Below are 14,650 nucleotides of genomic sequence, written 5' to 3'. Positions count from 1 at the left end.
ATCATTGTATTTATTTGCTAGAACTATTTCTGAAATGAAGATAGTTAAGATTTATGATTTTTCCTTAACTTTTCTATCTACATGGTAGCTCTCAGAAAATTTCTTGTTCATATTATTTATTTACATGAGAGACTTACAAGTGAAATTTCCAATGCTTTGATGATTAAATTAACTGCCTCTGTAAGAAAAACTTATAAAATGAATTGGGCATAGTTATTTGCACGTCCTAATCGCGTTCCCGACAATCTTTAGTCCTGTTCCATTCCAGCATTTCCCGTTGCTTATTTGGCGGGAAAAAAGCCACAGGAAGAGCGTGGGCGAAAAAGCGCGCGAACGAGCAAGATGGCCGCGCACTGCCAACTTTTGTTACTACGTAAATTTTGTGCAGTTCAGTTCCCTCTTTTCTCCAGAAATCTCCCAAGAGTGGAAAGAAAACTGAATTTATACATTGGATTTTTCTTCCCTCTGATGTAGTTTGATAAGCATGATGGTGTTCCTTTTACGTAGAAGACCAGATACCACCCAGAAAATTAGGTCAACATGCGAATGAAACATCGACATGGTGAGGTGTCGATTGGCTTTATTTCTTTTCAGCTCAAGCTTTCTAATCTTTATCCTACTCTTGATTTCTCATTCCCAAGTTGATATGACAGTAAGCTATAGAAGTTTTCAAAATCTTCATGTGTTGTATACAAGTTAATATGACAGTGAGCTATAGCAGTTTTCAAAATCTTGATGTGTTGTATAGTACGTTATTATACAAACCCAATTCTTACCAGGCTTATAGTTCCCGCTGTTTAATCTGTCTTTTCTTAATTGATTTTATATTCTAAAAAAATATCTCGGAAAAGAAAAGGGAGAGACATTTCGGAAGTCAGTTTGCCGCGTTTCGTGTTCTGATAGTGGAGACAGTGATGGAGTAGATAGTAAGACTGATAGTCCAAAAAAGGCAAGAAAAGCAGATAAGAGAGAAGAAAAGAATAATAAAGAGGCTGAAAAAGAAAGAAGAAAAAAACAATCACATGAAAAGGTTCTTATAAAGCACTTTGTTCTTATAGTTACTGAGCTTTGGTGTCAAGTCTCATATCAAAAACAGTTCACTGTAGTGTCAATGTTATTCAACTCCTCATTTGCTGAATTACTGTTATTTCTGATTTTTCCATCTATTATAGTTGCTTTTCACTCTGTTCCATATGGTAACACACAATCAATCTGTACAAATTTATGAAGAGTTAAATTGGATTTTACAAACATGAGTTATTTTTTAACCTATTAACCCTTTACATCCTAACATCAGTATGCTTATTCTCCGTACTGTTCTTAATACAATTACTAAGGGTCTGAAAAGGAGAATTTGTTTAACAGTCAAGAGTTCTTTGATTGTTGATCATTTCCCTTATTCTCATGACCTTAATGTTTGATTGAAGGCTGATATTGTGAGGAGAAATTAGTTGCTAGTCACCCTTAGAGGTTAAAGCTTAAGTAATGTTTCATAAAAGCGTGATTGGCTTTTGAATTTTTTTTGATAGATGACAAGTGCACATCATATGAAAAAGCATTCCTCTTCTAAAGTTAGCCCAAGTTCAAGTGAGCACAAGCACTCAAGATCCAAACATGTCTATGGTTCCAAAACAGAGGTTAGCACAAAAACTCAGTCAGCGTCACATGCGCTATTTAATCAATGGCTGTTACATGTATATGATGTTCTGATGACTATATTTCTCCACATGCTATTTTTTGTCTTAAAACTTATGTGTTTTTCTGAAAACCCTAGCATTCCAAGAGAAGGAAAGAGCAGTTAAATGACCCTAACATTGCCATTATTTCAAAGAACAGAATTACAGTAAGTAAATGCTTTGGAATGGTAGTAAAAAGAAAATGTTCCCTTGTCACAAACACATATATTTCTGGGATTATCAATCTTCACCAATAAATAGAATAGACAAAAAGTTCATCAGTTGTTTAATACCATTTGAAATTTGGAGAAAGCCATGTAGTTTAGTATCAAGCATTTTAGTTTTGTAAAACCAGCAGAGGACTAATCACTAATATGGTACTTGTACAACAATATGATCGCTGTCAAATGCATATGACAATTTTGAGCTGATAACTTAATATATGTTGTACAATCAAGATCTATGTACAATAAGATTTTTTTCCAAAGTCAAGCTAAACAGGGTCTTGTAATATGGGGGAGTTATAAACACTTCAGGCTAATAATATGTTTAAAATACTTGATTTTCTTTCCTTGCATCAAAAGTCTGCCATAAGGATGTATATAGCCAATTTATTGCAATAACAGTGTTCCAAATTATGCTAAACAAGATACCTTGCTTGTAAAATTGTTGCTGATCCTGCATGATTTTTAATTACTTTGACCATTATAATTCAATTAATCATGATAATCATTTCATTCAAGACCTGTTTCTCTTTTCCTGGAAAAGGAAGCTTATAATTTTTTAAGTATCTAAATGTAAAATAAGAGAAAACAATATCTGAATCCATCAGGTTCATGTATATGAAAGTTTGCTTTATAAGTAATTTCATTTATAAATGACCATGTTTCATATACATTGTAGAGACAACTGGGTATATACAACAAGGCCAAGAGATCCAACACAATTTTGAGAGGTGAGAAAATAACAATTATAATATTGGTTTACAGCCTGTTAATGCAACTGCTTTGCATCACCCCTGGACCAATGGGAGTATTTCTATCAAGCATAAATCTCTCCTAATTTGTTTGTACCTTATTTGGTTGGCAGAGAATCTCAAGCAAAAAATATGTAAAAAGGTAAGTGGTAAAGCGAACATTTATATAATAATAATAGTTACCAATGAGTTGAAAAGAAACTATTTATTTTTTCCAATGCTGTCAGCTTGCTAAGGTGACTTATGTCCAAGAAAGCTCTCTGGAAAGTGTCTGTAGTTGCAAGCTTCATGTAAACAGTTGAAAAGTTTAGAGTGTAACTTACAGCCCTACTAGTGATGATATTGTCCAAATCAGCATATTTGACAGAAGTTCTTTCACATTTCTTAGAAATTTGAAAATGTCAAGGCAAAAACTGCAGAAGATATGGCTAAAGTACTTGATTGTTCCTCCTTCAAAATATACTTATCTCGCAGTGGCAGTCTGCAAGAAGGTCAAGGTAAGTTTCCAGCTATTACACTCTATTTCCAAATGAAATTATTACATATGAGTTATGATCATGGGTACCGATAAATCACAACAATTTTTTTTCCAAAATAGATTCTCCAGTCCAGCACATTTCTGGAGAACGAGACTCTCTGTAAGTTAATATTTCATTCTAAGTTGTGTTTTATTAATAATCTATGATAAATAATGATAACAAATGATAACAATGATAATACATAGTAATGATTATTTAAAAAAAGATCAAGGTGGACAATAAAATAGGCATCCTATTCGTTGCAGTGTGAATTCTTGCCAAACATTGACATATATTCACATTATTATAATAGTATTTTCTTTTTCATTTTTAGAATACAGAGCTCTGCTGGTAGCAGTAAAACTCAGAGGTATTAAATTTACCTTTTTATTACATAAGAATAAGTGATAAAGTGTCTTAAGAAATTTCCCTATCTGCCAGAGTGCTTGGCCTTTGGTTCAATCATGGTTTTTGGCAGAACATGTAACTGTTCATAGTTATTTCCACTTGGAGAGTTTTAAGACAAAGTTAGAGAACCCAGATGACTAGGATTCCTATTAAGAGGATCAGTGGCACTCTCTGTCCACTCTCTGTGGACATTTTTTTCCATCCTTGTATTTGATATGTGAATACCTTACTGATAGCTCTTGCAGTTCCACTGGTAGATACAGCAACCCTGACAAAAGTAGAATTACCCCAGTGAGAAGGATTACTCCTCGACAGATTACACCTCAAAGTGAATCTATGCTAGCATTTAAGGTGTGTTTGTTGTATGTTTTTTTCATTTAATCAATATTGCACCATAGAAGGTTTGCTTATATACATGGTCTTGCTTCAAAAGTGGTAATTTGTAGGCCTAAATTTCTAATAACTAATTATCAGTGCAAATGATATGAAATATATATCATTAATAATCAAGACAGTGAAATTATTTCTATCATGAGACAAAAACTGTTCTCACACCTCCTTTAGACACCACTACAAGAAATATCAGAACATTTAACTGAATCCTTGAGACCCTCGGAGACATTTCATGGAAGAAGTAAGAAAACATATTTTCTGAAGAATATAACTCTTGATATGAGAAGGTCACTAACGTGTCTATGTCTTACTGATCCATGCATGTATTTACAAGTCTAGTTGATCATATATTCTGATTGTGCAGGTGGGAGTAGTCAACTGCTACAGGGTTCTAATCATTTGTTGGTATACTTTTAAGCTATTACTGGAATGTTGGTCCCACCTTCTAAGAATTTACATGCCACAGTTTAAACAAAAGTCCTTACCATTTTAACCTTTGTAAAACAAAAACCTTAGTTTGTAAAACAAAAGTCTTTGTATGAATTGACAATTTTTTTTGTTTAGAATATAGTTTCCTATTTCCACTTTTTTTCCCCATAGACTACTTGGTTGAAGTCCGGGAACAACTGAGAAAAATGATTAAACAAAGGTAAAAAGATGCAGATTTTATTTTAAAGAATAATCAACATGTTTGACCCAAAAAGTGTATTTGATCCAGCTTGCTATTTCCACTTACTGATGAAGATGAGAGAATTGTTATAATAATGATAACTAAGGATATTTTAGTCAAGATACCAGGACCAACCTTGAAAACATTACCACAGGAAATTTTCTAATGAATACATTTTTCAAGTTCTGTTAATAGCCAAACACAAAGTACTGCAAACAATGTTGGAGTAACCTCTCAAGTCCAAAAGCGATGTCTTAAAAGAAAATCAAAAGGTATGTACAAATAACAACTTAGATTGTGTGATATTCAGCACCACAAAATAGCTATCTGCCCGGCATCACATTTCCTTTGTATTGGGAAACAGAGCCTATTGTATTTACCTTGTCTTATCTTAACCTCAGATGAAATTGCAGCTTCAACTGGGTACATAGGAAATGAAAGTACAGCTCAGGGTAATGAGAAACATCACTGTGATGACTGCCTGCTTCAAAATGAACAGCACAAGAATTTGGCTGCCATGGAGAGTCATTCACTGAAGACAAAAGCACAGCAAGTCAAAGTGACTCAAGTAGTTTCTGCCAATGCTTCAAGAGTTTATTCCTGTACAGAAACAGTTCAACCAAAAGAATACCAGGTATTGAAGAGTTAGCAGTAAGGATTTGACATGATAATCTCCTTACATATATGTAAGAGCTCTGGAAGGATTGAAAGTTGAGAAATCATAAGAGTGAGGTAATTAATGGTGTATGAACTTTTTTGCCAACTATCATTTTGTTTGAAAAGTTATCACAAGGATCGACCAGTAGAGAACTTGTTTTTGGTAACTCTGGTGTAAATTTCCTATGCAGGATCCATGCCCTAGTGCTGTGGAGAAAGAGGCAAGACATAAGGAGGAAAAGGACCATAACTATTTGTATGTCAGTGATGTTCGCAGATGTTTGTTTGAGCAAAGAAACTGTCAGTTTCCAACTACTGATACAAAAGTGTACACTTCTTCAAACAACAGTTCCTCATTGGACATTCTGGACTTTCTTGATGGAGTTGAACAGGAATCAAATGTTGTGAACAGTCAACAACACAAAGGTTATGAGACCCCTAACCCACAACTTGTTTCTCCTCCAAAAAAGCCAAATCTAAAATCACCAACTCCTGAGAAGAGATTCTATCCCCACAAGCTATACTAATTGGATAAATTAATTAAAATAATCATTGCAAGCACAGAGACAAGTGAGGAAGTACTTGAGGTTTTGTCCAGTTTCATCTAAAGGAAGATTGGATTTCATGATTTTACTGGATATCAAAAGGTTTCAGATTGGTTGGTATAATTGACACCCTAACAGTTTAATGGATTCTCTCCTCTTGGGAGAAGTATAGATGACCGTAGAAGTGTGTTGTATCAGCAACCACAAGCAAAAGGAGATGTGAGGGATCATAATATTTTTTGGTTTCTTAAAAATAAATGTAACTCCGATCCTAAAGTCATCAAATTGATGGAAAACGAGATTATTTAAAAACTGGCCTCTTAAGCTGTATTGTGTATATTGTGTCATTTAAAAGTTGTTTTAAAGACTTTTTTGTACATATTTACATGGTATTACTGGAAATTAAATACAATTTTAGTGACTCTTCAATCAGGCAATTAACAATTGAAACTTATCTGTTGGACCCCTAAATCATTGAGTACACAGAATTTTAATAATGAAATCATAAATTTTAATTCACTAAAATTCTTTTCCTACAATATAGTAAATACTTAATTAAATTAAAATCTGTCATAGGTCTTGTTTCGCATAGTTATTTCATTTTAATGATTACATTCTATCGACTACAATCTGTTACTTCCTAATCCTATCCTTAACTATTTCCAAGTTCAACCTAGCTCAAGGGAAATATTATGGAAAATTTTATTTGAAGATAACAAAACATCCATCTTACATATTAAAAAATCTAAAAATATTCTCAAAAAAGAAAAAAAAAACAAAAACAAAAAAACAAAACAAAACAAAGTACACAGAATACATTTAAATACATTTATGCCCAGAATTTTAATAGTGTTACAAAGATTTGGCAAATCAGAATGCAGCCCCTCCCAAAGAGATCTACTATTTCCTAAAGATAAGGCTTCGGTTTTTTCATTATTTATTTTTAAAAAAGAACATTCACCAAAAGTCTTCAGTGTAATGAACAGGTTTGCTATCTTTGATAAAGCAGGTCATATCATCAATGAAAACGGAAAGTTTAACAGTTTCATCTCGTATCGTAATGCCCTTAATGCCTCTTATCTTTATAGCTAAGGTCTCCAAAGCTATTATAAACAGGTAGGGAGAGAGGGCCTCCCTGCCTTACTCCCCTACTTTGTGCAAAAGGTCTTGTTGTAAAACTGCTGTTCATCACACAGCTAGAGGCATTGTTATATAAGACCCATATCCACTGAATAAAGGAGGGACCAAAGTTAAATGCATGTAGTACTCTGAAAAGAAAATTTAAATTGAGCAAGTCAAAAGCTTTTTCAAAGTCTAGAGCTACTTGAATCCCAGGTATATCTTTGTACCTAGCATATTCAATCACATCATCAATCGTTCTGATGGCATCAAAATTGTTCTCCCCTTTACAAATGCGTTTTGATTAAAATGAATTACTTCAGGAAGTACCTTTTCCAAACAGTTTGCCAAAGTTTTAGATGCCAATTTAGCATCAACATTTACAAGAGATATTGGATGCCAATTCTTCACCAACCTTTAGTCTTTTCCTTTCTTTTCAATTAAGGTGATGACAGCCTGTTTCTGTTTATTTATTAATAAGTGATAATTTTAACTCAAGCTGTAGTGACAAACTAAGGTATTAGTCAGATTTCAAAACATTATATATTCTTAACATATTTAATAAAAGTTAACAATTATATGACATAATTGTTACAATAATTGCATTTTTTGTAATAAAATCTGTACATATTGGTTAGGAACTGTAAAGGAATAGAAATGGAAAATTTCAAGCCCCCTCAAGCACTTGCTTGAGTGTAATTATATCTCCATGATACTTATCTTAAAAAAAGTTATTGTTTTGGATAATAATGCAGCCTTTCTGTCAAACTGTCATTAAATTATGCTTTCACACATCTCTATGCATCACAAAATTCCTCTTTTCTCTTAATAAGATAAAAAAAAAACTGGAAAACTTCAAGCGTCCTTAAATTGAACACTAACTTGCTAGTAGGTGCAATAGTTCCATGATACATAACCAAGAAAAGTTACTGTTAAGGGAAATCATGCAACATATCTGTCAAACTATTATGCTCTCACTCATATCCAGCTAAGAAAAATCTTTCTTTTCTCTCAATAAGATAAAAAGAGTTAAGTGTCCTAATAAATATTTGGTATTTTCATGTTAATCAGTTTAAGTGGTACATTGTCTGTCAACAGTGACTTGTTGACTGTGGATATTTAGACTTGAGTTCCTTTTTAAATGTCCTAAAAAGATCTCTGTTACGGTTATTTTCCTCATCCTTGGCAGAGTGAAATCCATCCCTTGTTTTGAAACCATGATGAATAAGAAAAGCATTGTTGAGGACCACAAAGTCATAGCCAGCAGTGTGAGTCTCACAGACTTGACTGATCCTATTAAACCCATACTGAAAATAAATAATCCAAAAAAGTTAACAATAATTATTAAATAAAGAATAATACATGGGCACACATTCTCTTCAAATGTTTAACTTGATATCTCATAATTGAGTGTAAGTATCTTTCTTGTTGCAGTTGTGTTGCTTTAGTTGCAAGTTAAATTTGAATATCAATTTTCCCTCTGACATCTTCAGGTGAAATATGATATACCTAAAAAGGTTAAGTTATTTTTCTCTGTTCTAAGGAAGCAGGAAGTAGGAAACTCTAATTGACAAATACCTCACTCAAGGTGGAAATACCACATTCTTTGGTTGGCTGGTTAGGTTTTATCCTAACTATAAAAACTGCAGATTCCCTGTTAGAAAGTTCATACCTGCTTGAATCTCTCATCATATAGAGGAACATGATTGGGTGCAATGTAAAATGGTTCCCATGGATCCTTCCAATCAACAGAATAAGCTATCTGCAAATTGTTGTCTGAAGTGATATAGCTAAAAATAGAGATGAGATGTTACTAATTATGACACTGAACACTAGATAATGACCAAGAACAATTACTGTATGTCAAGAGTAAACATCATGTTTTGCATTTTTGTATCCATTCTGTTACTATGGTATGATAAATAGGCTATTACCAATGATTCCAAGAGTGCTTGTTGGATATGAGATGATAGCCAACAAGGCTCATAGGACTGAGTTGGCTATCATCTCATTGTTATCCAACAAGTGCAAGAGGAATAATTGTTTATTAAAAATGCCCAGAAATATATAAAAATCTTCCCAACTTTACTTTGTAAGTACAGATGGAATGTTACAATGGTTGACTAATGGTCATCATGCTTGTGCATTGTACAGTCATGTATAATGGCTCATAACCCATGTTGCTAAGCCAATGAAAATTTTTGATTTGCATTATCCAATGATCCAGTATTTAATAATAAGGATATCATAGCATGCCACAGAAGATAAGTCACATTCTTTTCCTTTGACACTATGATACATGAACTCTTGAAATATTTCAAGCTTTAATGTCTTGTAAAAAACATTTCAATTAAGTGTGATGAAAGTAACACATCACAAGAGATATATGTTTTGGTTTTGTTGCTTTCTTGGAAATTGTGTGGTCCAGGGTTCAGTTAAGTGTCCAAGGAATGGTGTAGAATTCTTGGGAGAAATGCATGTTATGCACCTTTCCTGCCATAAATTGTCAGACTAGCCTCCAATTCAAGGAGAGCAACAGTCTATTGATGCTATGGAGAATGGTATGAACTATGGTGCTGTGAGCTGCTTGGACAGAGTGATTGTTCACAACACAGTGAAACATCACCAAAATACTATAACCCTCTACACCCTAACACCAGTGTACATGTTCTCCATACTGCTCTTTGTACATTTTCTTAAGAACTGACAATCCAAGCATCTTAGGTGGGTGATCATTTCCTTTATTCTCGTGATCTTAATGAATGATTCAGTAGTATTACTGTGGGGAGAAATAAGATGCTGATCACAAATTGGGATTTAATCCTTTCACTCCCAAGATCTCATCAGAGACTTTCTGTACTGTTTGTCACACAATTCTTATCAAGTTAGGTTGGGGAAATTGAAATTGAACCAACTAGTAATCCCTTAATTGATATTTCTCTCTACTATTATCACTGGTGTGCTTGGAGAAATTCCGACTTGGTACACTCATGGGGGTGAAAGGGTGAAGACTTCATGTTTTCTGGGTCTGACGAAAAGATTCTTTAATGTGTTCCCCTGACTTGCCTCTTCCATGCATCATAATCTAAATGCTTCTGGCACTTCCAACATGTTTGATAATAAAATGGCTGCACACTACCAGAATCCCACAGGCCTAATAACTCTTTCTTTGTCAGTGATGGTGAAAGCTTTTTAACACTTTCAAAAGCAGCTACCACAAACACCCTTTTAGCTGAAGAAGAGAAAACAAAATCATTACTGGGCAAAAAATGTTTTCTCCAATATAAATGCTACACTTAGGAGTACCAGTTAAATGAAACAGGACTGATTTGTTTGCAAGGGGGAGAGTTTGTCTATGTAGTGTTATAGACTACAAAGGCATACAAAAAAGGCTTCAAACAAGAGCTATGATTTAAAACACACAAACTACAATTAATGCTGCTTTCCAGCTCTCTTCCACTAGTAAATTTCCTAATTATGTGCATTTGATCACATGCACATGTAAAATGTGCATTACAAATAATAAATATTACTATTATTATTTTATTAAATACTTGCTCTCAATGAGATACTGCTGGCCAACTATACTACACTATTCTGACTCACTTCATGCTTAGAAAGCCGAGATAAATTCAAGCCTTTATGAGGCAATAAGTTTGTTTGTGTTGGCTGGCTGTAAGGAGTTTTAAAATAATATTAATAATAACTTAGGAAAATATTCTTAATTCCCTACAATTTGTGGAATACTTCATAATTTATCATCTTTGTTGATGTGTTTTCACACTTTTCCTCTAATCTAAGCAGAATGCAAAGCATTCATCACAACTGAACCTAGTAAATGGTCAAGCTCACAAATGCACTCACTGAAGATCTGTGATAGAGCATTGGACAGTGTCAATGGTCTGAAGCGCAAGTCCTAGGATTTTTCTTTTTTACATTCTCATGACAAATAAATAACACCTTTTTTCAATACCTTTGTTCACCATAAGGTTTATATGTTGGGCGTATTCAAGGAAACTGGAATAAAGATCACCATTACACATCATGTCCACATCAACCACCAGTATATAGGCCTCTGGAGGTAAGATTGAGCGTCCGACATTTCTCAACAGATTGTTTGGATAGGGCACCTGTAAAAGATAATTAAAACAAAGTATTAAAGCACTAAGACCTGTTGTGGTTAAGACTAACTGATACACATATAAAAACACCCATGGACAGCATTTCAGCAGGAAAAACAAGTGTGGCTGAAAGGAAGTAATCTATAGCACAAAACAAAAATAATCCCTTGGACACAAAGATTCCATAGCAGGGGTGTAGCCAGACTATGGCCCCATAGGCATAGGCCTTCAAATTTTTTTTTGTTCCTGCTTGACTTTTATAAGATGACTCTTGCAAAGGTTGAAACAAAACAACTGAACATTCTTTAGGACATACTTTCAAGTTCTTAAATAACAAAGAAGCAGCAAGAATAAATCTCCTCATGTTAAAAGCACTGGGTTAGCACACCTCTAGATCTATGAAAATGGCTACAGCAAGTCAAAAAGCTGGCTTAACACTCCTGCATAGTTTTTGTTGTTGGCAGTTTGTAGTTAAGGAAGTTTTGCATAAGTTTCTCAAGCCTACAGCTGTATGCAGATAAAAAAGGGGGGCACTTATTAGAGAGGGGGCTTTAATAGAAGAAGGGCAGTAAATCCGATAAGATTTCTAAATAATTTGAAAAACTGTTAGCCCTCCCTAAAAAGTTAATCAACAAATCAAGGAACATCAAAATATGTTATACTTTGACATTGGCATAATTCCTGCCATGTTCTCCTCCAATCACATTGCTCTTGAGTTTTGCTAAAAACTTGTTGCAGTTTCCTTGCTGACTCAGTGCTTGTTTCCAATGAGGGTGAAGTACATTTTCTGCAGGAGGATGTGACAATGGGTACACCAAATGTACTGTCACACGATCTCTGAATGCTTCATGACACTGATAGAGGCCAAGTAGAGAGGTAAATGATGTTACTGCATCATAGCCTGGTATAAATACAGCTGTTGAACAGTAGAAAAAAAATTGAGGTAAACAGTTGTTAAGTTTTTAGATCTCAACTACCAGGTGTGGTGTAATCGGTCAATTTCTCTGGCCCTGATGCATGACACACTAAATTTAAAGCTGCTTTTGCTGCCACAATCTTGTTTACTACTCATTGTTTTTAACCTTTCATGGGCAAATGAAAGCTAAAATAACAAATTGTCTCATAGGGCTTGACTCTTTGAATTGGTGGTATGTTCCTGCTGACATATTTTTCATCTCACCAAGAGCATATTTTTCTCCCTCACAAACAGCTTTAGGTTGTTTTTATAAAGTTTAAAGTTGTAGTAGGAGTTGTAAAACTTTCAACATTTTTTTTAAGTGAATGTAAAACTATCAACATGTATCAACCCAAAAACTTAACATTATAACACTGGCTGGGCAATCTAAATTGTGAACAATAACAAGCCCTTATTATTAATAACTCCCTGTTAGTATGAGGGCTATGCTTGCTCAATTTGACAGATCATCTTTCATTGTATGACCTGTTAAATCAAAAGTTTAGCAAATTTGAAATCTTCTCCCCTCTATTTGATCCCAGACTACAGGGACATAAATTAGTTATAAACCTTGTTTTCTTGGTTCATACTGTATGTTAAAGAACTTCTGTTTTTTCCACCTCAATTTATGACCAGTATGCTTCACACTTGGGCCATAAATGCAAGCTAAAATAACTTGGTGTATAACTTACAGTATAAACCTTAAACTTGGTTAACATACAGTTACACACCTAATGATATTGGGCCTTTCCAGTGCTCAGTGAGTTCAAGTAGATAATGAAGGTGATTGGAAGTACAATGAGTTACTAATGTTACATCCAGTTCCTCTTTCAATACACGAGTCTTTGCCAAAAGAAAGTTAACATCTACTTTGTACTGGCCGGAGGAATCTGTTGTAAGTTGTTTGAAATCCAGCTGTTTTTCGAGAAGATTCTTTGATAAAAAATTGAGAAAGGAGGGGAGTCAACTGGGAAGCAACTGTTTACTTAAATCTGTACCTAAGAAGAATCTATACAGGGTGAGTTTCTTGCACTGTGCTCTCTGGTGCATGGTCATGTAACAGTAGCTGGCAATGATATTGTGTGAACAAAGCAGTTTATTGAATCTGTAATGAGCCACAGCACACTGAAACATTTCCCTGTTACCTCATACTGTTCTAAAACAAAGTCGGGTAATTTAAAGAACAACTGCCTGAAAAAACTTGATGCTGACTGTCAGCCAACAGACAACCAACAGGTCACCTACAGGCCACTGAAATGGGGTTTAGGTAACCTTTCCAGAATGGCAGTCCAATTGCAAGACTGGAATTTCAGCAACTCTTGTAGTTAATTTGGCCAAAACCTTCAGCAAGTACATCTTTCCATACAATGTAGCATTTATGTGCACCGACATTTGAACGATAAAAGCAGTTAACAGGGCGTGAAATTAATTTTTTTTTCTGATAACCACTTGGCTCCTAAATTATTCAAAGTGGTAGCCAATTCAAAAAAGTTGGTCGCCACTTACAGACAAAACCTTTTTTTAATGCTGTCAACGTTCTGGATAGACCCTTCAAAATTAAATCAGGAAAAAGATCTTCAACATGCTACAGCGTGGACACTAAAATGGATGATATACTACGTTCAAGCTCACCTAAATCCAAGATGGCGTCTAGTTATCGATCAAGATGCATGTGCTGTGTTTTGGAAACAAACTTAATGAGGAAGTTTGCCGCGGATTTATCTCTGCTGATCTTTTAAATTCTCTATATCTTTAAGTAAGATTGTGATGAAGCATTCTAGTCGCCAATTTGGCGCCTAATTTTCAGGATTTGGTCGCCAAAGTGAAAATTTAGTCGCATTGGCGCCTGTAGTAGGCGTAATTTCACGCCCAGCAGTAATGTGATAATATTGTTACCATCAACTTAGTGACATATCACCATCCATCAGCTGTCTTTTGGCCAACTGTCAGCCAACAGGTGAGCTTAAAACTGTCGGTCGACAGACAACTAACAGGATTTTTTAGGGAGTTTTCGTAGTCGTAGTAGTTCGTAGTAGGTAATCTTTTATTATGCCATTTGTGTATCTTTCATCCACGTGCTGTGCGCATAACACGTATGTAGCTGTACGGTAATCTTCCCCTGAGTAACTTCAGTGATACTGCTTCAAAAAATTGCTCCCATTGTTTTAAAGTTGGGTTCAGAAGGGAACTAAAATAAATGGTCTAACATACATGTCACGAAGAGATCCGAACTTCTCATCATCTGGCCGCGATTTCCTTTCTAAAAAAAATACCATCAGTGATCAGCCCAACTGGCTTACCTTGAATCTAATGAGGTATCCCTCCCCACTGACGCTGTTTAGCTTACTCAACAGGAAAACGTTAAAAGATACTAACAATATGACAAGAAAACCTAAAAACGAAATTAACCTAATTTTGTTGCACCGCATTAGCAATCATGAGTTCTCTGTACAGATGCAGCAAGGACTTGGCCACGATAGTTAACGGTATTGACAATGTGTGGCGTTGGAAAATTGATTTTGTGATTCAAAATGTTTTAAATGTTATTGTACCTCTAGGAGACGAAAATTGCCGCCATTTTGAAAATTTTACCACAATACACCGGGCACTTG

At 34.7% G+C, this 14,650-nt stretch overlaps 2 protein-coding genes across 6 annotated transcripts; one reads left to right on the top strand and one right to left on the bottom strand.

Moving 5' to 3' along the window:
* The first annotated feature begins 324 nt into the window (after positions 1-324).
* LOC113672609 (uncharacterized) lies at positions 325-6,272 on the top strand. 4 transcript variants are annotated; one of them, XM_089200818.1, is made up of 14 exons: positions 325-562; positions 1,530-1,637; positions 1,775-1,843; positions 2,580-2,631; positions 2,766-2,794; positions 3,041-3,149; positions 3,251-3,290; positions 3,505-3,540; positions 3,824-3,929; positions 4,143-4,212; positions 4,572-4,620; positions 4,825-4,913; positions 5,043-5,275; positions 5,490-6,272. In XM_089200818.1, exons 1-14 carry the CDS (start codon positions 560-562, stop codon positions 5,823-5,825), a joined length of 1,329 nt encoding a protein of 442 aa, XP_089056944.1. In that variant the 5' UTR covers positions 325-559; the 3' UTR covers positions 5,826-6,272. The 4 variants fall into 4 exon arrangements, with proteins under 4 accessions (XP_089056944.1, XP_089056946.1, XP_089056943.1 ...); XM_089200820.1 differs by having other exon boundaries at positions 336-562; positions 4,837-4,913; XM_089200817.1 differs by having other exon boundaries at positions 336-562; positions 3,815-3,929.
* A 1,146-nt stretch (positions 6,273-7,418) lies between these two features.
* On the bottom strand, positions 7,419-14,641 carry LOC113672752 (beta-1,4-glucuronyltransferase 1). Of its 2 annotated transcripts, XM_027189093.2 has the most exons (7): positions 14,339-14,641; positions 12,770-12,971; positions 11,746-11,999; positions 10,936-11,092; positions 10,029-10,194; positions 8,635-8,752; positions 7,419-8,269 (listed from the first exon to the last, which is right to left on the bottom strand). In XM_027189093.2, exons 1-7 carry the CDS (start codon positions 14,465-14,467, stop codon positions 8,054-8,056), a joined length of 1,242 nt encoding a protein of 413 aa, XP_027044894.2. In that variant the 5' UTR covers positions 14,468-14,641; the 3' UTR covers positions 7,419-8,053. The 2 variants fall into 2 exon arrangements, with proteins under 2 accessions (XP_027044894.2, XP_089056947.1); XM_089200821.1 differs by lacking the exons at positions 7,419-8,269; positions 8,635-8,752 and adding an exon at positions 9,270-9,741 and having other exon boundaries at positions 14,339-14,633.
* Between the last annotated feature and the right edge of the window lie 9 nt (positions 14,642-14,650).

Source organism: Pocillopora damicornis, chromosome 3 (genome assembly GCF_964200805.1).
Source record: "Pocillopora damicornis chromosome 3, jaPocDami1.2, whole genome shotgun sequence".
Taxonomy (NCBI): Eukaryota; Metazoa; Cnidaria; class Anthozoa; order Scleractinia; family Pocilloporidae; genus Pocillopora; species Pocillopora damicornis.
This window is presented reverse-complemented; position numbering and strand designations above follow the sequence as displayed.